The following is a 27,163-nucleotide window of genomic DNA, read 5'->3' on the forward strand; positions in this document are numbered from 1 at the left end:
TTATAGGCTATTACTTGGGTTTACCTAGGTTACCATAGTACTAAACAATATACACTTAAGCTGTGTGAGGATCCAGGTGGCTCCCCGGTTCATTTACAAGCTGTATGATGCAATAATTGTGAAGTTTGCCAAATTCTTTCTTAGTAAGGGAGAAATTGCTATTCCCCCCAAATCCCTCTTTTATCATTATATAGCAGTTATCATTATTGCAGTGACAGCTGAGAAGACAATAATTATTTGTTGCTTTGGAAAGTTGTAAATTAAAATAATACAGTCCTATACAAGGTTCAATGGCTTATTGTGGAGAGAAATATGTTGCAATTAGCATTCCTCTGCCTGTAAAAGCAATGAAAATATCATTAATTTATAGCAAAATACATATCAAAATAATGATAAATGTATGCCATGAACATGAATATATAGGTTCATGCTACCTTTTGTGTTATTCTGATGTGTGCATACCTTTGTTGCATTGTTTTTATGGAATATATTTAAAAAAGACTATAGATGATTTGTGCGTTAGATTTTATTTATTGTAATAGTCTTTGTTCAGGTCGATTAAAGGGGTTGTCCCGCGCCGAAACGGGTTTTTTTTTTTTTCAACCCCCCCCCCCCGTTCGGCGCGAGACAACCCCGATGCAGGGAAGTAAAGAAAGTTTACCGGAGCGCTTACCTTAATCCCCGCGCTCCGGTGACTTCAATACTTACCGCTGAAGATGGCCGCCGGGATCCTCTGTCTTCGTGGACCGCAGCTCTTCTGTGCGGTCCACTGCCGATTCCAGCCTCCTGATTGGCTGGAATCGGCACGTGACGGGGCGGAGCTACACGGAGCCGCTCTCTGGCACGAGCAGCTCCATAGAAGACTGCTGAAGACCCGGACTGCGCAAGCGCGGCTAATTTGGCCATCGGAGGCCAAAAATTAGTCGGCACCATGGAGACGAGGACGCTAGCAACGGAGCAGGTAAGTAAAAAACTTTTTATAACTTCTGTATGGCTCATAATTAATGCACAATGTATATTACAAAGTGCATTATTATGGCCATACAGAAGTGTATAGACCCACTTGCTGCCTCGGGACAACCCCTTTAATCATCCAGATTAGATCATGGTTAGGAGGAGTGCCTCCTCTTCTGGAGGAATCAATAAGTCCATGTACTACATGGACAGGTCATTGATTTTAACAGAAACTATGTAATGCTTTGTTTTACTTGTGATGATGCTGTGGGAAATTTAGCTTTACATCAATATTTAGCATGGCAGGGAATGTTTCAGCTATACTGTATAAATGTTTGAAAAATTTCTATACAAACTGCATTTTTATATAAAAAATATGTTTTTATTTTTGTGTGTATCAATGCATAAATAGCTGCATCAGTTTTCAGCCATCAAAAGACTTCCTTCTCTGGGTGGGACTTAATCCTTTCCAATCCAATTTGCACTGTACTGCATAGTGTATTATACATATGCAGAACAGCATCTGACATCGGAGTTAGTCCACTGACAAGGATGTGAAAGTTTTATGGTCTCTGAATTGGTGCTAGGGGGTTGGAAAATTAAAGGCCCATTTAGACACAACAATTATCGTTTGAAATTAGTTCAAAAGCCATCTTTTGAGCGATAATCGTTGTGTCTAAATGGGCGGCCATCGTACACTGTTCGTTCATCACTGATTTCTAGCAAGCTAAAAGTCAGCAATATGCCTTCTCAGCACCACACGCTGAATTCTCAGTGAGATACCAGGTGGTATCCCACATGAAGCTCTCAGTGACAGCTCTGAGAACAAAGCAGCTCCTGCTGTTCTCAGCACTATCAGCTCAGCGGGATACCAGCTGACAGACCCATGAACAAAGCAGCTGTTTGCATATACAAAGCAGCTGCTGTTCTTGGAACTCTCAGCGGTGTCCTGCTCTGCCTGCATAACTCTTAAGTAGCTAATTAGCTACTAAAAAGTTTATGCAAAGATGATCACTCAAAACTGTAACTCAAACTGTCGTTGGAGCTATTTTTGAGCGATCATCGTTCCGTGTAAATGGGCCTTAACTAATCATGCTGTTAGGCGAGGTGACAGGGAGCCAGGTGCTATATTTGTCATGCTGACCCGCTACCAGGTTGCCACGGTGTCCATCCCTGAAATCGGTATGCCTGGTGAAAATCGGATTCTTTTCAGAGTCCTGTACTCACGCTCTTTTATATAAGCCTATAGGACAGTGTGCACGTGGGACTCTGAAAGGAGTCAGATTTTTGTCCAGCACATGGACTTCAGTGTGGAGTTAGTGGGGGTGGTACTGTGGGAACCAGGAATGCTGGCTTAGCGCTGTTCCATTAGACATTTTCCCTGCACAGTAATGCTCCCAACCATTTGCTGGGAAAGGAATTACACTTGAATGGGGCTGTGTTGCCGTTCCTAGGCTGTGATGTAGTGGGGAATAAACTGAAGAAACCCTGGGCTCTTTGATCTCATTATTTTGGATCGCAGAACTCAGACCCACACAAATCAAAAAATGATAGCATGTACGAGTGATATGCCATAACATTATAATATGGGAATACACCTATAAACTTGACAAGTTTTTTGGCACACGTATGCCACAATTTTTATTTATCCTGTATACGGTAGTAGCCATCCTCCCAGCTTATACTATGATTGGACCTCTTCTGGGCCACTTGCTTTTCGGTATCATGGCCATAGTACGATGGAATCTGAATGGCTTACACAAATGCAATTGTTTTTGGATGCATGTTAAAGCAAAATTCCAAGTATAAATAAGGTTTGCATTTCAACAAACTGAGGATGTATATATTATGTCACTGTTTAAAACTTTAGCATTATACAAAATCCTTGCTAAACAGTCATTAACTCTGCATTATAAACTCTTGTCTGGTTGTTTGTTTTCACAGCTGTGTCCCGGTAACAACAGAGGCACCCGAGAAGTGCAGTGTGCATCCTACAACAACAAGCCATTTATGGGCCGATTGTATGAATGGGAACCATTTACAGAAGGTGAGATCATTATTACTTTTGTCATTATTGCAATAATTAACTTTAAACCCGTTTTTTGTAGTAGTACTATAAATTTCACAATTGCATCTAAAATTAAGAAACTTCTCTTTAATTAAAAATGTAAGCAGATTTTGGCTTCCTTCAATGAGTTTAGGGCCCAATGTCCATGGGCGGATTTGAATTGTGGAGCCCGTGGGATGCTCGTATGGATGATCCGAAGTTCAAGCCGCCCATAGGGAAACATGGGCGTCTGCAATTGAATTAAAGCATGCAAATTTGACTTGCAGACCTTAGGTGCAGAAATCAAATTGCAGCATACTCCATTTCAGTGCAATTCCCACACGGATGGCTTCCATTAAAGTCAATGGAACATGCCCGATCCGCGGCCCATTCATAATTGACATTGCGGAAGGGCCGTGGATTCCACGGGAAAGCATGAGTTTGAGAAAGAAAAAAAAAATCCTACTGGGCATGTGCACCAGCTGGCACTTCCGCACACATCCGCAGTAGAGAAAAAAAGAAGACCTGGCCAGTAAGCAGGGTCCTTGGCCACGGGCAGCATCGGATTCCACTGTGGGCTCCCGCATGCGGAATTTGACCGGCCTGTAGACATGAGCCCTAAGTGTCACACGAGTGTACATAAAAACAGCATAAAAATGTATCAAGCATGAAAACGCAAATAGACAGAGCTTCTGTTTCTTGATTATACAGAAAAAAGTAGTCTACCATACTATTTAATACAACAAAAAGCATGAAAAGGTATCTGTTTTGTTAAACTTAAAGTCAATATCCGCAGTATGCAACAGAGTTTTGCATGTTTTTTTTGCATATGGTTGAGCATACATTTTTCTAAGAAAGAAAGAGCAAAAGCACCTTAACTTGATTAATTTCTGCTGTATATTAATTTTATAATAGCTATAGTTTTTTTGTATTGTACATCTGATACTAGATTTTATTTACTGTTAAACTAGCCTCTATCTATCTATCTATCTATGTCTAGATAGAGGTTTGAAATATAAGCTGCACCCCGAAAATAAGCCCTAGCTACACCACATAAAAACAGAAAGGAATACATTACTTAGCAAACACGGTCCAGGTCCCTCACGCCACTCTCCGAAGGTCCGTGCTGTTCCCGCAGTCTTCGCAATCCTAGCCGCTCGTATATCATCACTTCCTGGTGACGAGATTCATAAATCCTGCCTTCAGGAAGCGATGGCTGGGATTGGTTCTCAAGTGCTGCGTTCAGCCAATTACTGCGTTGCCCAATGAACCAATCACAGCCATCGCATTGGTGCATCGAGCGCTGCATTGATTGGCTGAGCCATGGCGCTTGAAGAACCGTTCAATGCAGCGCTGGATGAACCAATGCGATGGCTGTGATTGGTTCATCCAGCGCTGCATTGATTGGCTGAGAGCGGTGCTCTAGAACCAATCACAGCTATCGCTTCCCGGAGGTGGGATTTATGAATCCCTTAACTAGGAAGTGATGATATATGAGTGGCCAGGACTGGATAACAGCGCGGACCTCTGGAGAGCAGTGTAATGGACATGGACCGAGCCAGCTAGGTAAGTGAAATAAGACCTAGTGCCTCTATTGGGCAAAAATTAAAATAAGACGGGGGCCTATTTTTATGGAAACACAGTATATCATAGCAGTGAATTTTGTCTTTTATGTATGCCGCCTTAGAGCTTACGTAGTTAGATATATTGTGTGTTACACTTAGACCTCCTAAGATTCTACTGAACCAAGCAAACAAATTATTTGGTCATTTTTTTAGCTAAATTTGTTGCTTTAACTATCCTAAACTATCAACTGTACACTTACACGTATTATTCTAAGAGTGGATACTATACTATGTTATGCTTCTTTATAACATGACTTACAGAATGTTCTCCAAGAAAGCTGCTCTAAATCTATTGAAATCAGCTTCCCAGGTCTTTTAATCATTTTTGAGTTTGGTATCTACACTATATTAGAAGCAAAATCGGAAATAAAAAGTATGTCCAAGTTTAAAGATCAAATAACCTTGTATCTTACATAATCAATTTTTAATGACTCTCTTCTTTGCCAACTATTGTCTTATTGTCCAAGGAAATCTTATTTCTTGTCCCCTCAGGGACTCGAAAAGCCATTTTATATCCATCTGATTCATTCTCTCTTTATATCCAGTCCAAAGTTTAATGTCATGCTGCTTCAGACAAACATTAGATTTTCTAATGAAAACATAGTGTACTTGGGATGTTGTATGATGTTCAACTAAGCCGGGTTAGAATTATTAAAGTTGTAATGTGTATTTAGTGTAGGAGTTAGTTTGTACCTATATCTGATAGCTATACAATACTCTATGTCATGGGTATACCTTTTTTCATATCAAGTGCCTTAAATATACATAGAGTACATGTTCGTGCACGTATATTTGAATTAAAAGTCAAATAGTTAAAAGTTTGTTAAAAGTTTTACAGCATGAATATGATGTTGGAGAATATTATATGCAAGGGCGTAACTATAGGGGATGCAGGGGATGCGGTTGCACCCGGGCCCAGGAGCCTTAGGGGGCCCATAAGACCCCCTTCTCCATATAGGAAGCCCAGTACTATGAATAAATCATTATAGTTGGAGGCCCTGGTACAGGTTTCGCATTGGGGCCCAGAAGCTTCAAGTTACGCCTCTGATTATCTGTATATTCATTGTGCTTTTTAAAATCAAAGATTTTGTCCGAACACGTTCCGTAACTAGTAATAATGTACAACATAGACATGTAATACTGTAGAAAGTGACAATAACTCTTCAGTGCTGTATTATATAGTATATGTAACATTCCTTTACCTGTTCTTACATGCAACTTGAATATTCTAGCAAGATTAGGGAGAAATTGAATCAGACTAAAAATTAAAGCAGGTTTATGGAAATGTGAGGCCCAGCTATATTTTATTCTTGACTGTGACTGGGCATGTGAGGCTAGTTTTGGTGCAATAGTGACCTTAGAAAATCCTATAAATGTTGCACTAACTAATACACAACAAGTTAGTAAAGTAAGTAAAGTTTTCATACTCTAACAATGGCCAACTAAATATGTCAACCCATTAATAAATTTGACTTATGGTACTTTTACATGTAAGAGTAATCATTTGCCCGAGCGAACAAGCAAACAATGATGTAGTTTGCTTGTTTGCTCAGGCAATCAGTTTAAACACAAAGATAAATAGTTTATTTATTTATTTATTTTTTTTACAGGATTGTTTAGTTCACTGTACCTGTGAATAATGGAATGGCCAGTGTTTAAACTGGACAATTATTATGAGCCAACGATGATTTTTACGCCTGCATGAAATTGAACGATAAGTGAATGAATTATCGTTCATTGTTCAATCGTTGGCTGTGTTTACACTTTACAATCTATCAAATTTGAACATTCCAGCGATTTTAAAAAAACTATCTTTCCATGTAAAAGTACCTTTAGAGCAAAACAAGGGAGTGGCGTCCAAGGGATTCTGCACCATAACCCCTGCAGTAGGGATTTATGGATTTTCCCACGTGGAATCCTTGGTCACTACCCCTAGAGTCTAGGCTAGTCCCCTAGTCTCTGTAAGCAACAGCTCATATGTGTACAGGCAAGTGTTCCCAACATGTAACATGAAAGTAGCAAGCAGGTATAGGTCGAAACTGTCAGAGCTCAGTTATAAGCAGAAGTTAGATAGAGGTCAGGAGAGGCAGCATCCAGAATTTAATGTGGAGTGGATATTGCAGAGTGAAGATTGAACATTTTATACAATAACTAGCTTACCCATCGCGCGTTGCTGCGAAGACAGACAGACATACATTCGTTTTTATATATCTAGATAACAACCAATCACAGCGCAGTTTTTTTAGGTTACCTCAGTGGTATAATATATAACCAATCACAGCGCAGCTTTGATGTTACCTCAGCTTTAAAATATATATAACACCCAATCACAGCGCAGCTTATATGTTACCTCAGCAGTATAATATATAACAACCAATCGCAGCACAGCTTTCATGTTACCTCAGCAGTATAAAATATAACAACCAATCACAGTGCAGCTTTCATGTTACCTCAGCGGTATAATATATAACAACCAATCACAGCACAGCTTTCATGTTACGTCAGCAGTAAGAGAAATAACAACCAATCACAGCGCAACTTTTATTCTGCCTCAGTAATATAAAAAATAACAACGAATCACAGTGCAGCATTGATTTTACCTCAGCGGTATAATATATAGCAACCAATCACAGCGCAGCTTTTATTTTACCTCAGCATTCTCAATATCCAGCAATTGTGTTGCGAAACGTTCGGCGGATGCATTATTTTGTAGTTGAACACGCATCCCGTTACTCGTAATGCCTTTTGCTTTTGTGCTTGAGATGGAAATCAAACGATCTTTGTCTGGGGGGGGGCATAACTGTCGACGATGCTCGCAGGATAGTTGTACTATGCCAGTAATCTTCCCAGGAGTGTACTCAACAACTTCCCATTAGCTTTTCCTATTTATGACATAATCAATGCTCGTGCCAAATTTCACGTTTCTATGACACCGGAAAGTGAGAAAATTACATTCCGTACGTAAAATTTGGACGCTCATTCTTTTGTGCATAGAATTGAATAATCGAGTTGGGACCCATTAGCTTTTCCTATTTATGACATAATCAATGCTTGTGCCAAATTTCACGTTTCTATTAGCATAAAATTTGGACGCTAATTCTTTGGCGCTTAGAATTGAATAATCGAGTTGGGACCGATTAGCTTTTCCTATTTATGACATATTCAATGCTCGTGCCAAATTTCGAGTTTCTATGACATTGGGAAGCGAGAAAATTAGATTCCGTATGTAAAATTTGGACGCTAATTCTTTTGTGCATAGAATTGAATAATCGAGTTGGGACCCATTAACTTTTCCTATTTATGACATAATCAATGCCCGTGCCAAATTTCAAGTTTCTATGTGAGAAAATTACATTCTGTACGTAAAATTTGGACGCTAATTCTTTGGCGTATAGAATTGAATAATCGAGTTGGGACCCATTAGCGTTTCCTATTTATGACATATTCAATGCCCGTGCCAAATTCAAGTTTCTATGTGAGAAAATTACATTCCGTACGCAAAATTTGGACGCTAACTTTTTTGCGCATAGAATTGAATAATCGAGTTGGGACCCATTAACTTTTCCTATTTATGACATAATCAATGCTCGTGCCAAATTTCACGTTTCTATGACACCGGAAAGTGAGAAAATTACATTCCGTACGTAAAATTTGGATGCTAATTCTTTGGCGCTTAGAATTGAATAATCGAGTTGGGACCCATTACCTTTTCTAATTTATGACATAATCAATGTTTGTGCTAAATTTCAAGTTTCTATGACATTGGGAAGCGAGAAAATTAGATTCCGTACGTAAAATTTGGACGCTAATTCTTTGGCGCTTAGAATTGAATAATCGAGTTGGGACCTATTAGCTTTTCCTATTTATGACATAATCAATGCCCGTGCCAAATTTCAGTAGCCATTATGTTGTGCCTAGTTTGTGCTAGTGGAAACATACTTCAAAAATTGTTATGGGGATTTTCATTGGTTATGACAATACCCCACGTGTGTTTTGATATCTGCTGCTTGGGCACACAGCAGGGTGAGAAAAGAAATAGCATCATGCAATATTTGAGGCATATATTGGTTGATACTGCATTGTGCTATGAATACAGAAGCTCAGAGGTGTCAAATATTTGAATACACCAAGAAGTGTCTCCTGTTATCCACATGGGGTCAAAAGACTTGAGGGCCACAGCAGTGGCTGTTTTTGAATTCCTACTCAAGGCTTCATCCGGTTCACTAGATAATGAAGATCACAGTAAGGACTTATTCACATGGTCATTGCCATATTTGTTGCGAAAATTCAGACAAAGGAAAATAAATTGGGCAACACACGAACACCATGTGTGTCCTGTACAATTTTTTGGAGGCCCATACACTGCATGCCCTACTCTCATTTGTGAAAGTGGATGCAAATAGGACATTCAACAAAAAGCAGTTGTGTGAACCTGCAATTACAAGTGCTGGCTACAACACCGGGGTCAGAGCTATCTACCTCCACTCTATACCCTATGTTCTGCCAGTGACAAGGCACAGAGTGGAGGACCCCAGCTGATCACCTATTGATGATCTATCCTGAAGATAGATAGATCATCAATAAAAAATAGCCTGGAAAACTCATTTAAATTCCACGATCCATGTATTTACTCATTGCAAATGTCCCAGCTCTCTGTGGACCTTTTTCTCAATCTTGAGAAAGGCTCAAAGGATTGTAAAGTTTGAGTGCTGCCTCCATCTCTTAAAGGGGTTGTCTCGCGAAACCAAGTGGGGTTATACACTTCTGTATGGCCATATTAATGCACTTTGTAATATACATCGTGCATTAAATATGAGCCATACAGAAGTTATTCACTTACCTGCTCCGTTGCTAGCGTCCTCGTCTCCATGGTTCCGTCTAAATTCGCTGGCGGCTTGCTTTTTTAGATGCGCTTGCGCAGTCCGGTCTTCTGCTCTGAGCACGAGCCGCTTCAGTGTGCTCGCCGCTACAGCTCTTCTGCGCATGCGCAGACGAGCTGTATCTTCTCGGGAGCACGCTGGAGCGGCCATTCTGCTACCATCCTCTCTTAGAGGAAGGCGCAGAGCCGCCCAGCAGAGCTGCCCAGCCGCCCAGCAGAGCCGCCCAGCCGCCCAGGTAAGTGATGGGTGACGGACTGACGGGGGTGACGCGTGACGGACTGCCGCTGTGGCCCCGGGGCCTACCGCTGTGGCCCCGGGGCCTACCGCTGTGGCCCCGGGGCCTACCGCGGGGGAGCCGGGGCCTAGCGCCGGTTACCTGCTGCCTGGCGGTGGGTGACTGGTCAGCCGCGTTCAATCCCGGGGTCCGGTCGGCGGCTGCGGGGCGTCTGGTTGTCAGGGAGACACAGCTGGTAGCGTCTCGGGAGCGCGGACGTCGGGCTACAGCAAGCGACGGGAAAAGAGACGGCGGCCATCTTGGGGAAACTTTTTATAAGTTGCTGAAACGCTGGAACTGTAAGTAGAAACCGGCTAGAAAAGTCATTTACATGGGTGATTAGTAATGTATGCTTAATAAGGGGGACTGGGCAAAGAAAAAAAATTCACTGCTTCCTCGAGACAACCCCTTTAATTTTTAATTTCCCTTTTCCTTTAACTCTCAGATATTTTGTTATTAGGAGCCTCATTAATTACTGTTCATTTAAAACCTTGCGGTCAATGTTATGCCTCTACGTATGGATGGTACTTGGGCTGTGCACCATATTTACTGTATATGAAACTATATCATGTTGTGTGATTATTCTATGTTTTTGTCACAAGTGCTTTATTGCCTTTATCAAACTACTAACCATGACCTGTCCGTCCATGAGTAACTTACATGCTCCGCCCCTGATCACATGGTGACGTCATCAAAGGTCCTTCATCTCCAGTGGGGGAGCTACATGCTTCACCCCTGATCAAATGATGGTGACATCACAGGTCCTGTACGCACTTGGCTACTGTCTGGCATGGTGTTTGTTAGTATTCTATAGCAACTGAGGCTGCAGGGGGTTGTAATCCACCCTTAATCTGTACAAGGATGCAGGGCCTTTGATGACGGGCCCAGGAGCCTTAGGGGGCCCATAAGACTTCTCTTCTCCATATAGGGAGCCCAGTAGTATGAATAAAGCATTATAGTTGGGACCCTGTTACAGATTTTGCGTTGGGGCCCAGAAGCTTCAAGTTACGCCTCTGACGTCACCATTATGTGATAAGGGGCAAAACATGAAACTCCCTAACTGGCAGTGAAGAACCTTTAGTGACGTCACCGTCATGTGATCAGGGGTGGAGGCATGTAAGTTATTCACTCGGGATGAGCGTCACCATCATGTGATCAGGGGCAGAGCATGATGGTGAAATCATAACAGGTTCTTCATCTCCAGTGCTGTGCTGTTTCTAATCCCTGTTGTATGGGATGAACAATGTATGTAGCAGTGCTGCGTGTGTGCCGTGCTAGGAGAATATCTACATGCCCAAAAAATCACGTAACTAGAAAAAAAAAAAAGTGAATGAAATGAAAACAACTCAAAAGTACTATGCCTAATTTTATACGTTGTGTCGTACTGTACAGAGTACATCAAGTGAAAGTGGAATTATAGCTTGTTTTACATGAGCTGTACTGGATCCAATTTTGGTGTTATGGACAAATGAACCTGATTCAAAGGTTATTTGTAGCAATTTATTTTATATGACAAGTCCAGGAAACTTGTAAGTTCTATCTGCTCCTTAAGTGTAAAGTTATTCCCCTATCACTTGATACATATATAAACGTAGGTCATTGCATTTTCTGAATATTGTCCATAAATGTGATAAATAATCCTCTGGACATGACATGAATCTCTGAGGCACGCTTCAAGACAGGAAGTGATAATCTTTTTTTTATTTAAAGCAAGGATGTACATAAACCCATAGGGATGTTCATGAAGAAGTTTTGGTGGTGAGCCATAAAATGTGATACTACTTTAGGGCTTAGCGCTACAAATAAGAAAACAATATGTTGTTACATAGCATATTATTTAGAGGTTTTTTTTTTCATTGCATGACCCCTCTAGGCTTTTTCTCCTTGCACCTGTATTTTGGTGTATCCCATATGACATGCTTTCACACCTGCATCTATGTGCTTTACACAAAGACATAGTAAATATATCTCTGGATAATATATTTTTGTAGATATTCTTGTAACTTATCCAAAATATTCTTGAAAAAGTTGAAATTTGTTTAGCATGCATATGGTAGGTTGCACATTAGGTCAAAGAACATACAATGTATCATAATGGAGATATGTCCTTATAAGTCAAGAGTCCTTCTGCTTCCACTCCTATTGGCAATTTTTTACTGGTGGTAAGCATTCATACCATAAGTATGGTAAAAACAATCCTTATGTACTGTAGCGGTGCAGTGCACAGGGGGGCCTGTAGAGGGCCACAGACAGGACTCCTGGTGCGAGGGTTAACCAAGGGGTGGAGCAGGAACCAGATAAAAGCCGGTTCCTGCCAAAGAGAAGAGGGAGAGAGACAGCTCAGTGGAGCTGGGAGGGCTGCTAGCCCAGGGGCTGGTGCAGACCAAGAAGGCCAGAGGTTGACAGGGTGACGCCGCTAACCTCAACACCTGAGAGAGGACCAGCACAGCACAGGAAGGTGTTGCAGGCTGGTGGCCTGAAAAGGCAAGAGTCCAACAGGGGACGCCACTGGACTCCCACCCAAGTTGGGGTGCTTATGGACATGATGTGATGTGATGTGATATGCTGTGCTGTGGAATAAATGCTGGCAGGGGCCACACAAAGAGATACGCTAGTCCTGAGCCGTGTTTACCCGTGTTGTGCGCCATTTCTGGTATGAGAGGTCATCGATCCCAAGGCAAGAGTACCCCCCTTGCTACAATACATTACCATACCTATGTAAAAATTGTCATTTCAATAGTCCTGCTATATCCCAGGTTACAGGGCTCATAATTATGTAGATGATTATTTTTCTTTTTTGCAACCTTTTTATTGATGACCTATCCTCAGGATAGGTCATCAATAGTTGATCAGCTGGGATCTGTCACTCGGGACCCCGACCGATCAGCTGAGCGAGCACATGCTTTCAGCACTGCAAATACACAGATGTCAGAGCAGAAGTCTCTGCACCGACCTGTGTTTAGTGGCCGGCGCTTGTAACTGCAGGCACAGCTCTCATTGAAATCAACGTGAAATCACTTGGTACTGTACACAAGCATAATAGTTGCAGTCTGCAAAAGAGGTACAATAGCCTGATTTCTCTCACATTTGGTGAGTAACTTGAACAGAAAAACTAATAGAACAATTGCAGACATCTACACAGTCTTTTACCGATATTGCAGCAATGTGTCCTTCATGGTTGGGTCATGCCCAGAATGGCTGACCATCACTGCCCACACCTTCCTCGTCAGTATGATCTAAAGGATTCTACTCTATACCACAACATGCCTTGCCTAGGAATTGTTCACCAGGTTGCACTGGCCTCTTGTCTACAATGCCCTGCGGGCTTCATGGGGTCGCTCAGACTACTGGATCATGTCGCATTTCCAGAATCACCCTTTGCACTTGAAAATGTAAGCATATAGCATGCACCATATCCACACTTAAATTTGACAGAGAATGGTGCCGATTAATGCAATTCAAGCCCATGGTCCATAAACAAAGATATTGCTATAGTATTACATCATGCTGCAGGAGCAATCAAAGCATCGCTGGTTGTAGTCCCCAGTTTATTGTTTTGTTTTTTTTAACTTTATTTTAAAGTTTTATTAATTGTAAAAAAAAAAAAAAAGTTTTAAGTTTAAATCACCCCCCTTTTGCCATATGTATTATTAAAAAATCTAAATCCTAAAATAAAAATATGTATTTGGTATCGCCGCGTCCAATCCAATCTATCCAATCTATCAAAATCCAATCTATCAAAATCGCACATTATTTTTCCCGCACGGTGAACGTCATCCGAAAAAAAAAAAAAAAAGCACGCCGGAAATGCACCTTTTTTAGTTACCTTGTCTCCCAGAAAAAAACGTAATAAAAAGCGATCAAAAAGTCGTATTCCGAATTGGTACGATTGGAAACTACAGGACATCTCGCAAAAAAATGAGCCCTTGCTCAACTATGTCGACGGAAATATAAAAGTTATTGCGCACACAAGATGACCGCAGAAAATAATTGAGAAAAATCAAATGACGTTGAAAATAAAAAGTAGTATAGTATAAAAAAAAAACCTATACAAGTTTGGTATCGTAGTAATCGTACGACCCATAGAATAAAGTTATCATGTCGCTTTTGTTGCAGTTTGTACGCCGTAGAAACAAGCCGCACTGAAAGATGGCAGAATGTAGTTTGTTTTTTTTTTCATTTTACTCCACTTAGAATTTTTTAAAAGTTTTTCAGTACATTCTATGGTACATTAAATAGCATCATTGACAAATACAAATCGTCCCGCAAAAAACAAGCCCTCATACAGTGGTGTCGATGGATAAATAAAGGAGTTATGATTTTTTTGAAGGGTGGAGGAAAAAACAAAAATGGAAAAAGACAAATGCTGCGTCATTAAGGGGTTAAACGTCTCTGGGGGGGGGGGGGGGTCTAGCAAAGTGAAGGGGCTACCGTCATTAATTTGATGTTCTAGTATAAAAAGGTGATTAATAGTTAGCAGTCAGCTCCTATTAAACCAAGTTTGCCTATTCAGACAATGGTGCAGGCACATAAGTTGGCATTATACACATACACAGCATTCACAGATAGTCATTTAATTTTTCTATTTGTATTTGTCTAAAATATTTCTACTTGCAACTTAAAAGGGATTTTCTAGGCAAAAACTATTGATGACCTATCCTCAGGGAACTGCAGCTCGGGTTTCCCTATTCACTGCCAGTGCAGCAGGCCAGACAAGCATCACAGGGGACTGCAGTGGAAGTGCATAGCTGGCTTGACTCCTACTGAAATCAATGGGAGCTGAAGCTGGCTATTACACTTCGGACACTTCTGCCTCTAACATAGGGAACAGACGCGGAAGTGCAATAGCCACTTTAGCTCCCATTGATTTCAATGGGAGAGAAGTCAGCTATCAGACTTTCACTGCTGTTCCCTATGATACACGTCCAGCCTGCTGCACTGACATTGAGCCGGGCAATCAGGTGATCGCCAGGGATCCCGTGTGACGGGTCCCCTGTAATTAACTATTTGTGGCCTATTCTTAGGATAGGGCATCAGTAGTTGTTACCAGGAAAACCCATTTAAGGCCAGCAACCTCGTTTTGCTGTTGTAGATGGCACGAATACTTGGTGTGCATTTTTTAAGAAAATCTCCAACTAAGGACCCAGAAAGTGTCTGTTTCTCAACTATAGATTCCAATATATGTATGACTCCTGTGCTGTTTTATCCTTGTTAGATCTGGTTTGCCTTGTATTGCACATAGTAATGGTTACCTTAGTATAAAATCTGACATGTTGAGTTGTAAAACATTTGTGATGTATCTCACATAAAAGTGCCGTTTTTAACTCTAGAATTAAACATTAAAGGTGCCACTACACTACATTCAGTATTGCTTAATTAACTCAATCAATCATTTCAAGCCATAATAGTTATTTGCAGCTCTTAGTAATAACTCAAATAAACCTTTAAATCGATGTATGGTAATTGTATTATGTTAATAAAACTGATCAATTATTTCAAACACAGGGAGACAATACTTAAAAAATATTTAATGTTGAATGTACTTCAATATGTACCGTATATACTCGAGTATTAGCCGACCCAAGTATAAGCCGTGACAATAAATTTTACCACAAAAAAATGGGAAAACTTATTGACTCGAGTATAAGCCAAGCTATAGTCCAGTAAATACTAGGTAAAAAACTACTCCTTACTCACCACCTAACCGGTGTCTGTGTCTGTGCAACAAGCTGCTTGAATTCTCCCTGCTGTCATCCCCCACCGTCCTCTCTGCTTGGCTCTATCAATGCTGTGTAAGTAAGAGCTGTGATTGGATTGAGCACCAGCCAATCACAGCTGGAACTCGATCCAATCACAGTGCTTACTAACACAGTACAGACGGCAGGGGATTTGAAAGCCGAGCAGGGAGATGACAGCAGGAAGAATTCTAAAGCAGCTTGATTGGCTGTGATTGAGCATTGGCTGTGATTGGCCGACGCTCGATCCAATCACAACTCTTACTTACAAAGCGCTGACGGTGGGTGATGACAAAGCCGAGCAAAGAGGACGGTAGGGGATGACAGCGGAGAGCATTCAAGCAGCCTGCCGCACTGCCGCCGGAGACACAGACGCCAGCTGGCAGGTGAGTATAAAGGTTTTTTTTTTTTAAAGCCTTCCCTGACTCGAGTATAAGCCGAGGGCGGCTTTTCAGCGCAAAAAAGTTCTGAAAAACTGGGCTTATACTCGAGTATATACAGTATCTTGTGAATGCCTTTTCTTGCTTTACATCCTTTTCATCTACCATGAAATCTACAATTATGAAAATTGTTTGACAGTAGACGCATATTAAAAGTCAAAAGTGTGCTGCGGAGAAGCAGTAATAAAAGGGATTTTATGATTACCACTTTCTGTACTTTAGTGACTGCTTTGTGGCAAATACTGTAGTTTTCTATATTAAATGAAGTTTATGATTTCCGGATGAATTTGCAACATAAGGATAGTCTAACAATAACGGGCTGACTATAAAGTATCATAATAGCTGCCTTAAATAGTATTCAAGAAACATCACACAGCCTTTGTGATATATGCAGCGAGAAAGTTTGCAAAGTGAAAACGGGACTCTAAGCCAGAGTTCTTTCCAAAAACTGATGTCATTATCAAGTGGGATATCCACGGCAGGGTTTTGCTTCAGAATTAAATTAGAAAATATTAAGTCCCTCCTGCTTTTTCATTACAGATCATTCTGCACAAGTCTCAGCAAATAATTATTCTGTATACAATACAGAATCAACATGGCGTTTATAGATTGCCCTTAATGTAGTTTTAATAAGATGTTTGACTAATCACTAGGTTAATTATTGTGTATTACTGAAATTTGAAAATGATTTATTCTGTCACCCCCTGACAGACGCTGTGATTCTATTAGCAATTCTGATTTATGATGTTGTAATATTAACGTTCTTGTGGATATTAGAATTTGGATAACAAGGACGGCTGATAATACGGTTATGTTGTTTTTGATGCCAGGGACATTAATCATCTAAAGACGTAATCAGGTGCTGGCTAGACTTAGGTGTGCGGGGAGAAACTGACTTTTTAAGTTCGGTTTTCAAGTTACTAACACCAGAAAAGTTATCCAGATGCGAGAAGCCAGTGGATGAGGTAGAGATGTAGTCAGAGGATAGACTAAGGGTCTGAATTAAAAGTAGGACAACAAGCACCAGGCAACAAATCTAAGGAGCGAGACAGAAGCGCAACTCAGAAACAAAGCCATAGTCCGGGTCAGGAACAGTTTCAGAGTCAAATTGGCAAAAGGGACATTAGTAAAACAAAGGATGTGCTGTAATTGGTGGGCAAAGTGGAAAGCCAGAGTCTTCTTAAATAAGTCGTGAGAGATTACTTCACCAGTCGTGGAGATTGCGCACTATCACTGCAGTAATAATCCCTTAAAACTTCATACTTTATTAAATAAATATATATTAAAATCTCCCGACAGACAAAACAGATATACTAAATTCAACACATATTAATGTCAACACATATAAATAAATATCACGTGTAAAAGACCTCATATATTCACAGGAAATGGCTTATAAAAATGTCTGTCTGGGTGCTATATATATATAGTTTTAGGGGATTATGATTGCAGTGATGGTGTTCAAGATTATGGTAGTCCCATATTTGTGGTTTGATTGCAGTTAATAAATAGTGATGGTTGCACTGGCAATTTGATGTAGACAGCATATGTGGAAAGCCACAACCAGAATCAGCAAGACTAAATCATCCTGCTAGTGATATGTCCATTGAGATGTCACATGAACATAATAGCCAATCATGGCATTATCTAGTGACCTCTCTTCCCTGAGGACCTGTAGAGAGAGAAATGGGTATCTGTACTGAAGATGTTTTTAGACTGTGAGTATAATTGAAAATATTTTGGTTTTCTGACCTATTTTACTTTTTTTTTTCTAAAATCCACTTAAATGTTGAAAAAAACCCTTTTAAAACCATGTAGTGGTTGGTATAGTGATAGTTGTAGTGTATATGTGTATTGTGATTGTTAATCTTGGATAAGCCCTTACTTTTTAAACAGCTTTGGGAGGTTATAAGACATTTTGCCACTTTTTCTGTTTTTTATTTCCATGGATAACTTTCATTGTGTTGCATGTGAATTGGCAGCAAAAAAATTATATAAATTCTTTAAATGGTGATGGTGAAGATCAAAGACAGTAGAATGACTCATCTCATGCAATAATAGCATATTTGAATGACCCTAAAACACTCTACTTCTCAAGTTTCTGAAAGAAGTAAAGTGGAGCATTTTGGTGTCTTTAATGCATAAATGGAAAAATGGCAGCTGAATAATATCCATACAGTTCAGTATGCTATATGTAATGAGTGAGAAAAGCCTTTGCATGGACTAGAATAGACATAATTTGCCAAATTTTAGACATATCCAGACAAATAATAATTTATCATATTTTTGGTTTGGAGTGTGCGGTATTTTTAGACTTCAGATACTATTTAAAGGGGTTGTCTCGCGAAATCAAGTGGGGTTATACACTTCTGTATGGCCATATTAATGCACTTTGTAATATACATTGTGCATTAAATATGAGCCATACAGAAGTTATTCACTTACCTGCTCCGTTGCTAGCGTCCTCATCTCAATGGCTCCGTCTAAAATCGCCGGCGGCTTGCTTTTTTAAACGCGCTTGCGCAGTCCGTTCTTCTGCTCTGAGCACGAGCCGCTTCAGCGTGCTCGCCGCTACAGCTCTTCTGCGCATGCGCAGACGAGCTGTAACTTCTCGGGAGCGCGCTGGAGCGGCCATTCTGCTACCATCCTCTGTTAGAGAATGGTGCAGAAACTTGAGCAGCCCAGCAGCCCAGCCGAGAAGCCCAGCCCAGCAGCCCCTGCGAGAAGCCCAGCCCAGCAGCCCAGCAGCCCTGCCTAGAAGCCCAGCCCAGCCCTGCCGTGAAGCCGCCCATGTAAGTGAGGGGTCGGGGGTGATGTGTGCGCTGGGGGGCCTGCCGCCGGGCCCCGGAGCCTGCCGCCGGGCCCCGGAGCCTTCGTCTGTTGTCAGGGGCCTGCCGCTGGGCCCCGGGGCCTAGCGCGAGGGAGCCGGGGCCTAGCGTCGGTTACCTGCTGCCTGTCGGTGGGTGCCTGTGGCCCAAGAACGTGTGCCATGGTCGGCGGCCGCGGTGGGTCCGGTCGGCGGCTGCGGGGCGTCTGGTTGTCAGGGAGACACAGCTGGTAGCGTCTCGGGAGCGCGCACGTCGGGCTACAGCAAGCGACGGGAAAAGAGCCGGCGGCCATCTTGGGGAAACTTTTTATAAGTTGCTGGAACTGTAAGTAGAAACTGGCTAGAAAAGTCATTTACATGGGTGATTAGTAATGTATGCTTAATAAGGGGGACTGCGCAAAAAAAAAAAAATTCACTGCTTCCTCGAGACAACCCCTTTAATACACTCAAGTCCTTGGAATTTGATAATTTATTTTACTAAATTGGCTTTGTAAATTTGCTATGGATTGCCATTATTTATACATTAGCAATCGAAGCATCTCTTCAGATTTAAAAATACAAATTGGCAATGAATAGTTTAGCTAATATTATATTTATTCTCTATCATGTTCATCATATTTCATTACTGATATTGTTTTTTTTTCTTTGTTTCAAGCACACTCTATCGTGGAGTGTATCAACTGCTGCTTTCCCAAATATCTTACACATTTTAGATTAAGTCAGATTTTATTGACTCTCACTATGCTATTTCTGATAAAATTCCCACCTCTGTGTTTCAATTACCATCTATTTTAAAGATCTTTGCTACTTTAGTGAATATAAACATATTTGTTTATAATCATTGAATGGAAACCAGTATAGAGCTAGTCGTATTTGGCTTGCAACACTGCTGAAGTTAGATACAATGTATCACTTTGCATATGACCCCTCTAGTTCGGCACAGCTGCTCTGATCTTGGAGGCTCCTACCGTGATCACATGCCATTTATTGTTCATGTGACTGCTGCAGCCAATCATTGGCCTCTAAGGTCACATTCTATTCACAGCATTATTAACACTGAAGCTTGTAGTTGACTTTCAAGAAGCAGAATATGTAGAAGTAGTCTTATACATCTTTAAGAAATCATTGAATACATCCCAAGTGGTGTTTTTCACTTTTGTTTGTGTTTTTGTGTAGTACTTTGTCAGAAGAAAAAAGGTTTAAAGGGGTTGTCCCGCGAAAGCAAGTGGGGTTATACACTTCTGTATGGCCATATTAAAGGGGTTGTCCCGCGCCGAAACGGGTTTTTTTTTTTTTTAACCCCCCCCCCCGTTCGGCGCGAGACAACCCCGATGCAGGGGTTAAAAAAACAACCCGCACAGCGCTTACCTGAATCCCGGCGGTCCGGCGTCTTCATACTTACCTGCTGAAGATGGCCGCCGGGATCCTCTGTCTCCGTGGACCGCAGGGCTTCTGTGCGGTCCATTGCCGATTCCAGCCTCCTGATTGGCTGGAATCGGCACGTGACGGGGCGGAGCTACACGGAGCCGGCATTCTACACGAGCGGCCCCATAGAAGACAGGAGAAGACCGGACTGCGCAAGCGCGGCTAATTTGGCCATCGGAGGCCGAAAATTAGTCGGCACCATGGAGACGAGGACGCTAGCAACGGAGCAGGTAAGTATAAAACTTTTTATAACTTCTGTATGGCTCATAATTAATGCACAATGTACATTACAAAGTGCATTAATATGGCCATACAGAAGTGTATAGACCCACTTGCTGCCGCGGGACAACCCCTTTAATGCACTTTGTAATATACATCGTGCATTAAATATGAGCCAAACAGAAGTTATTCACTTACCTGTTCCGTTGCTAGCGTCCTCGTCTCCATGGAGCCGTCTAATTTCAGCGTGTAATCGCCCGATTAGACGCGCTTGCGCAGTCCGGTCTTCTCCCTTCTGAATGGGGCTGCTCGTGCCGGAGAGCTGCTCCTCGTAGCTCCGCCCCGTCACGTGTGCCGATTCCAGCCAACAGGAGTCTGGAATCGGCAATGGAACGCACAGAGCCCACGGTGCACCATGGGAGAAGACCTGCGGTCCACCGTGGGTGAAGATCCCGGCGGCCATCTTCGCAAGGTAAGTAAGAAGTCACCGGAGCGCGGGGATTCGGGTAAGTACTATCCGTTTTTTTTTTTTTAAACCGCTCCATCGGGTTTGTCTTGCGCCGAACGGGGGGGCTATTGAAAAAAAACAAAAACGTTTTGGCGCGGGACAACCCCTTTAAGCGTAATAATGGGAGTTACTACCTTGTTATACCCTATACCAGAAGCTATGCAGTCTGAGGAGAATCTAACGCTCTCTATGTGTATACATATTTTATTCCTTGCTACCTCTGAAGTAACCATGACTTCAGTTATATCAGCTAGTGTATATATATAATATTTAATGTATGTTTTATTAACCTATATATTCTTTTCTATTAGGGAAGTGATATAAAAGTTGTTTAATTAGCAAATAAAATGAATATAATACTTTATCTTTGTTTGCTAAATTGTATTGACTGGTTTTATATGTTAAATTATATATTGGCCTTACTTTGCAGCTCTAGAATTTTGCCAGCTCTTTTTGTTCTCCTTACAGCAAAATAATGGAAGCGGTGAATTCAGTACACTTCCTGTAAATATACAATATTCATTTTATGCATGAAGAGAGTAGACGATACCACGGAGGACATTCCTGCAAAGCTTATGTGATCAGATCTACAGTATTGGTCAGGAAGTGGAGTTTATTCTTGGATGTGCTTTTCTGCCTGTAGCATTAGGATACCACATGAGTAACAGCCTAATAAGACATTATGTATCATTAATAATGCAAATGAACATCAAAGTTCAAAGCTCTATTGAATGGGGATAAATGAAATAACTGTACTTTAAACAAGCAAATATTAAGATTATAGACTAATCACTAATGAGGTGCATGAAAGGCAATATAAGACATTCAAAAATTAGTTGGTTACTGAAGGAGCTGTCTCCAAGTGTCTAGCTGAATGTTTGAAATATTTTTGCTCACTTTATTATGTTAATTTTTAGTTTTACTTAAGCAGCTTTTTATTGGCTAGCAATATTGTATCATGCAGGCAATGTATTTTGCAACACATAAAGGCAAGATTTTGAGTCTGACCAAGAGAACTGTATAGCTGCCATATGCTTGTACAAGTTTCTTTCCATACTCTAAAAGCCCTGTTTATTGCCTCTGTATGCAGTTTGGAGAGTCTGACATAAGGCAATTCAATTATGCGGAAGAGATGGATTTGAGTAATTGGATTAATGTGAAATAGTGTATGCTGGGGCCATGTGAAATGCTCAAGTGTTCTTCAAGTGCATAACAGCAACTTTTTCCAGTTATGAAGTTGCAGAGCATGCTGCTTACAACCAAGCTGCACACTTTTGGTGGGCTTTTATGTGCTCCATGTCTATATACGCTACTTGGCAAAAGGCAAATAGGTGCATGAAATCAAGCAACCTCTCCATGTCCAAACATTAGAAATAAAAATAGTTGTACTAAGATGCAGCATTTTAAAACAGGGCATTTTTTGTGAGATGGAAACATCTAGGACCTACTGTATAGTATGTCAGTCCAGATACAAAGCAGTAGATAGCACAAGTTGACAAAATGTCTCTCATCGCTTAGATGAAAAACATGTAAAAATTGCCTGCCCTTAGTTGCAACACTTACTCCTGAGTTCCACGGCCTGTAAAAGCAATGTTTTTGGGGAGTTTTATGGATTGTTTTTATAGCTAAGGGCTGAGGTCGCCAGTACAAAGTCAAACTATTGGGGTTGAAGACGCATTGGGGTTGAAGACGCATTGGGGTTGAAGACGCATTGGGGTTGAAGACGCATTGGGGTTGGAGGCGCATTGGGGTTGGAGGCGCATTGGGGTTGGAGGCGCATTGGGGTTGGAGGCGCATTGGGGTTGGAGGCGCATTGGGGTTGGAGGCGCATTGGGGTTGGAGGCGCATTGGGGTTGGAGGCGCATTGGGGTTGATGACCTATTGTGGTTGATATAGTACTTGCAATGCACTTCATTGGCCAGACCAATGCTCTCCTCCATATCCCAAATGGAAGATCTTTGTTATGAAAGAAGAAATGGGGTCCTTGGGTAAAAAAGTGTAACCTGTATTTTCAATACTTGGATGGAGATTGTTAAACAAAGACTCTATCTAGGTCTTTACATTGTATTAGAATGCTCAGAGGACTTTAGTCTGTGATTGATGTCTGGATACTGCTTTTCTTCGTTTTGTGTACAGGCCATGAGTCACAAGGATTGGAAATACTGTACCCTAACACAGCATGAAGCCTCAGAAACATTGTGTAACTGTATGCATTTATCTTGAGACATTTGATTATCTCATTCTCCTAAACAACTCAACTGATATTTTACTGTAGAGCCCAATCCCCACTTTTTGTAGTCTAACTTGGATAGAGATTGACTGTAAGTTTTGAAAAGAAGTCACAAAACTCTTACACAATGTACTGTTTGTGTGCACCAAATTACCACCATTATTCACTGGTTGTGTACGAGTTACTATAGTCGGAGACATTTTTATGCATTCATACATTATTGTCTCTTTGGCAAAAGAAGTTCTTGGGCGAAGAAACCGCTGAGTATCAAAGTAAACTTTAATTTTGATGTTTATTTTCTTAATGCACCGACTGCCTGGTGCCCATAAGAAGCATAAGTAATATTTACAATACGTTACACCAATGCCAAAAATTTCACAAAATTTACATAAGGTAGTGAACAAGTCATAATAAGAACGGATGGGTCTAAATGCTGTAGTAAATTACAAAAATCTTTCCAGGATTTGTTGGGATAACAAACATTCTACATTCTGTCTTGCTAATTTGAACTTTAGACCTTCTGCAGAAACAGTGGAGTTTACAGCCCAGCTCTGAACTGTTTGCATGTGTTCCGGCTTTACCTCGTAGCTCAAGAGTGAAAGCTTATGGGGTTATGTAGTCACAAGTAGTGGATCCTTTCCAGAATGAAGCATGTACTGTATTTTAATATAGCAGTTTGCAAAATTGCCATACAGCTCTTCGGTGTATCAGAGTCGGTCAAGAGGGAGCACAATTTACTACAACATCTGTATAGTTCTTGTTGGAAGAAAATTAAAGGTGTCAACCAAGTAAAGTATAAATGACTTAAATAGAATAATATGAAAATAGGCTTGTTTTACTTCATTTATAACTGTTTATTTTCAAAATTATTACAAAGGTTTAGTGGGGTAGCCCTCCTGCTATTCTCCATTTTCAAATGAAAGGCATGCCTGCCCATTAGAGTAATATGCAATAACCATTGAATTCTCTACGTTGCAACTGATGGTACAATGCCCAAGTCAAAGTACAAATTATACTATGCCTTATGTAGCCCTCACTGACTGCTACATCTAAGTTGCATTGAGACTTTGTGGAATTGAACCTACAGATGTAGCATTCATTAACTTGACTGGCAAAAGGGGTAATACGGCCATAACGTAGTACACCAATAAACATGGAAGGTTGGCAATTGGAAAACACCTCTAGTCTGCCTTTATATTATTTCCTTCCTATTTCTCTCTTCGGATAGATATATGCTTGAATTAATTTATTTAGATTTTCCAACCATGTCTGCTGGCACTTTACTGCAAGCATCTATTTCTCTATCAGTGAATGTATATTTTTGATGCTTCTTATCTTTCTTCCAGCTAATCTCAGATTGTGCCTCCTTTTTCTAGTCCTTCATTTTCTAGTAATGTAGCGCAGTCGCACATGCACTTTATATTGAAGTGGCCATGCTACTAAATGGCATACAAATTTTACTTTAGGGAATTAGAGTACTATGACAGTGTGAGTAAGGCTGGCTCACATGGGCAGAACGGAATCTGCATGTGGGAGGACCGCAGCTGATTCTAGCTGTGAGCCCTGCCGGTGGCCCCGCGTACCTGAATTTTCTGTATTGCGTATGACCGCAAGGGCTTGCTGTCAGTCATGCACAGTACAGTTTAGTTTTTTTTTTGACTGTTTGTATTTTCCGCGCCAGCGCTTAGTGATGACACGGGTAACCCGCGGCCCATACACAATGTTAATTGCGTATGGGCTGATGGTTGGATGGCCTCCGGTGACTTCAATGGAAGCCGTCCGCGCGGAGTTTGCAACAAAATACAGCATGCTGCATTTTTTCCTCTGCTTGTGGAATACATAATTCGTGTCCGCTTGTGTGAGCGAAAAAGCAATTTTACATGCCTTACAATGCCCATGGTTTGCCGCGGATTTTGCAATTGGAATCTGCTTGTATGAGCCTGGCCTACTTCTTAGATACATGATGATTACTGCAGCCAGTCAGCAAATGCCCCATTATGTAAGTACAGTATAAGAACCAGCAGTGAAGTGCAGGTGACTGTAGCAGGAAATGATCATCTTTCCTGTAATAAATACCTTTGCATTATTCAAATAGAATGAAAAATCCGTTGTGTGATTTATAGCCAACTCCATAATAGGCATAGCTGGTTACTTATTAAAGGTGCAGTGTGTCAAAGAGATCAGATCTGGTTCAGCCATTGGATGTGACCCTCTAAAGAAAAAATAAGTTAAACTAAAACGCATACATTTTTGGGAAGTTATGTTTTCATTAGGTGACACATTTCTTTACAGCATACTTGACATTCTGGGTTTGGATCTACATAGATATTCTGTACCTTGCAGTGATGTTGAGCAATTTTAAGATTTAATGCCGACATCTGGAGTTACTTTCCTCAGTGATGCAATGTTTTAACTGGATGCTAGGGGTTTTATCACTGTCGTGTTCATTTAATTAAATACATTTTTCGCAGGCATGAGACTCCATGTGTTTTATGGCATGTTCTTTTATACAATGTGCGCATTTCCATGGTGTGAAAGTCAGCTACTGTATTTTCGACGTGAGCATCTAAAATAGATTTATGCAAATAATCATATAATTATGTGTAATTATACTGGTGTAATCTTATTTTAATGTCTCTGCATGTCTCACCACAATGTACTCTTATAGATGTGTTGCAGCAAACAGTCGCACCACTACGACATCGAAAAATATGGTAAATCTGTGTGCATATTCCATTTCCTCCCTCAGGCAGCGTGCTTCAGGTTTGATAGGCTTTTGTTTTTTTTTATAGTTATAGAAGGTTTTTACCCAGTGAGCTGGGACTTTTCACCAAGTTTTAGGGACTTTCTAGCATTATGCTGCAAGTACTGTTTATTGCATTGTTATGAGAACACCCTGCTTCCTATTCTAATCCTATCAGGGGCCCTTAATACGTACAGTAAATGCTTACTGTATAAATGGAAAGACGGTTTAATATTTATACAACTTGATCAGAAATAATTATAATATTATTAAATAGCAGCAACTCTATGAGAAAGTGGCCACCTTGGGCTGACTTAACTATTAGTAACAAAGTAACATAGTTCGTAAGGCTGAATGAAGACAATGTCCATCTAGTCCAGCCTGTCTAGCCTCCTCTAAACGTAGCGGATGCCCTCTTGTTACCGTTGCAGTCCTGGGTATAAACAGATCCTGGGAGAGATCCTTGTATTGTCCCCTCATGTACTTATACATGGTTATTTGGTCGCCTCTTAACCTTCTTTTTTCTAGAGTAAATAGTCCCAATTTGGATAGCCTCTCAGGGTATTCCAGTCCCGTCATTCCATGTATTAGTTTAGTTGCCCTTCTTTGAACCTCCTCCAATACCGTAGCATCTTTCCTGAGCACCGGTGACCAGAACTGTACGCAGTATTCCATGTGAGGCCTGACAAGTGCCTTATATAGTGGAAGGATAATGTTCTCGTCCTTCGCCCCTATGCCTCTTTTAATGCATCCCAAAACTTTATTTGCCTTTGCAGCAGCTGATTGGCATTGGTTACTCCAGTTTAGTCTATAGTCCACTAGTACCCCCAGGTCTTTTTCCATATCACTTTTCCCTAGCGGTACCCCATTAAGTGAATATTGGTAACAACCATTCTTGCTGCCCATGTGCATAACCTTACATTTATCAACATTGAACTTCATTTGCCATTTTTCTGCCCAAGCCCCCAGCTTATTTAGGTCCGTTTGTAGCCGCACATTGTCCTCCATTGCATTAATTATTTTGTATAATTTTGTGTAATCTGCAAATATTGATATTTTGCTGTGCAGTCCCTCTATCAGGTCGTTGATAAATATATTGAACAGAATGGGGCCCAATACTGAACCTTGTGGCACCCCACTAGTGACTGTGGCCCAATTGGAGTATGAGCCATTTATTATCACCCTCTGCTTTCTATCATTGAGCCAATTTTTAACCCAATTACACACGTTTTCACCCAATCCAAGCTGTCTCATTT

General features: G+C 41.0%; 1 protein-coding gene across 2 annotated transcripts in view; it reads left to right on the plus strand.

Moving 5' to 3' along the window:
* The window catches only part of THSD4 (thrombospondin type 1 domain containing 4), a 696,080-nt gene that overhangs the window by 241,881 nt on the left and 427,036 nt on the right, over positions 1-27,163 (plus strand). For both annotated transcript variants that reach the window (XM_066592520.1, XM_066592521.1), the window contains exon 6: positions 2,899-3,001. In XM_066592520.1, the coding sequence (XP_066448617.1) occupies positions 2,899-3,001 (103 nt within the window). The remainder of the gene's footprint in view (positions 1-2,898; positions 3,002-27,163) is intronic.

Source organism: Eleutherodactylus coqui, chromosome 2 (genome assembly GCF_035609145.1).
Source record: "Eleutherodactylus coqui strain aEleCoq1 chromosome 2, aEleCoq1.hap1, whole genome shotgun sequence".
Classification (NCBI taxonomy): Eukaryota; Metazoa; Chordata; class Amphibia; order Anura; family Eleutherodactylidae; genus Eleutherodactylus; species Eleutherodactylus coqui.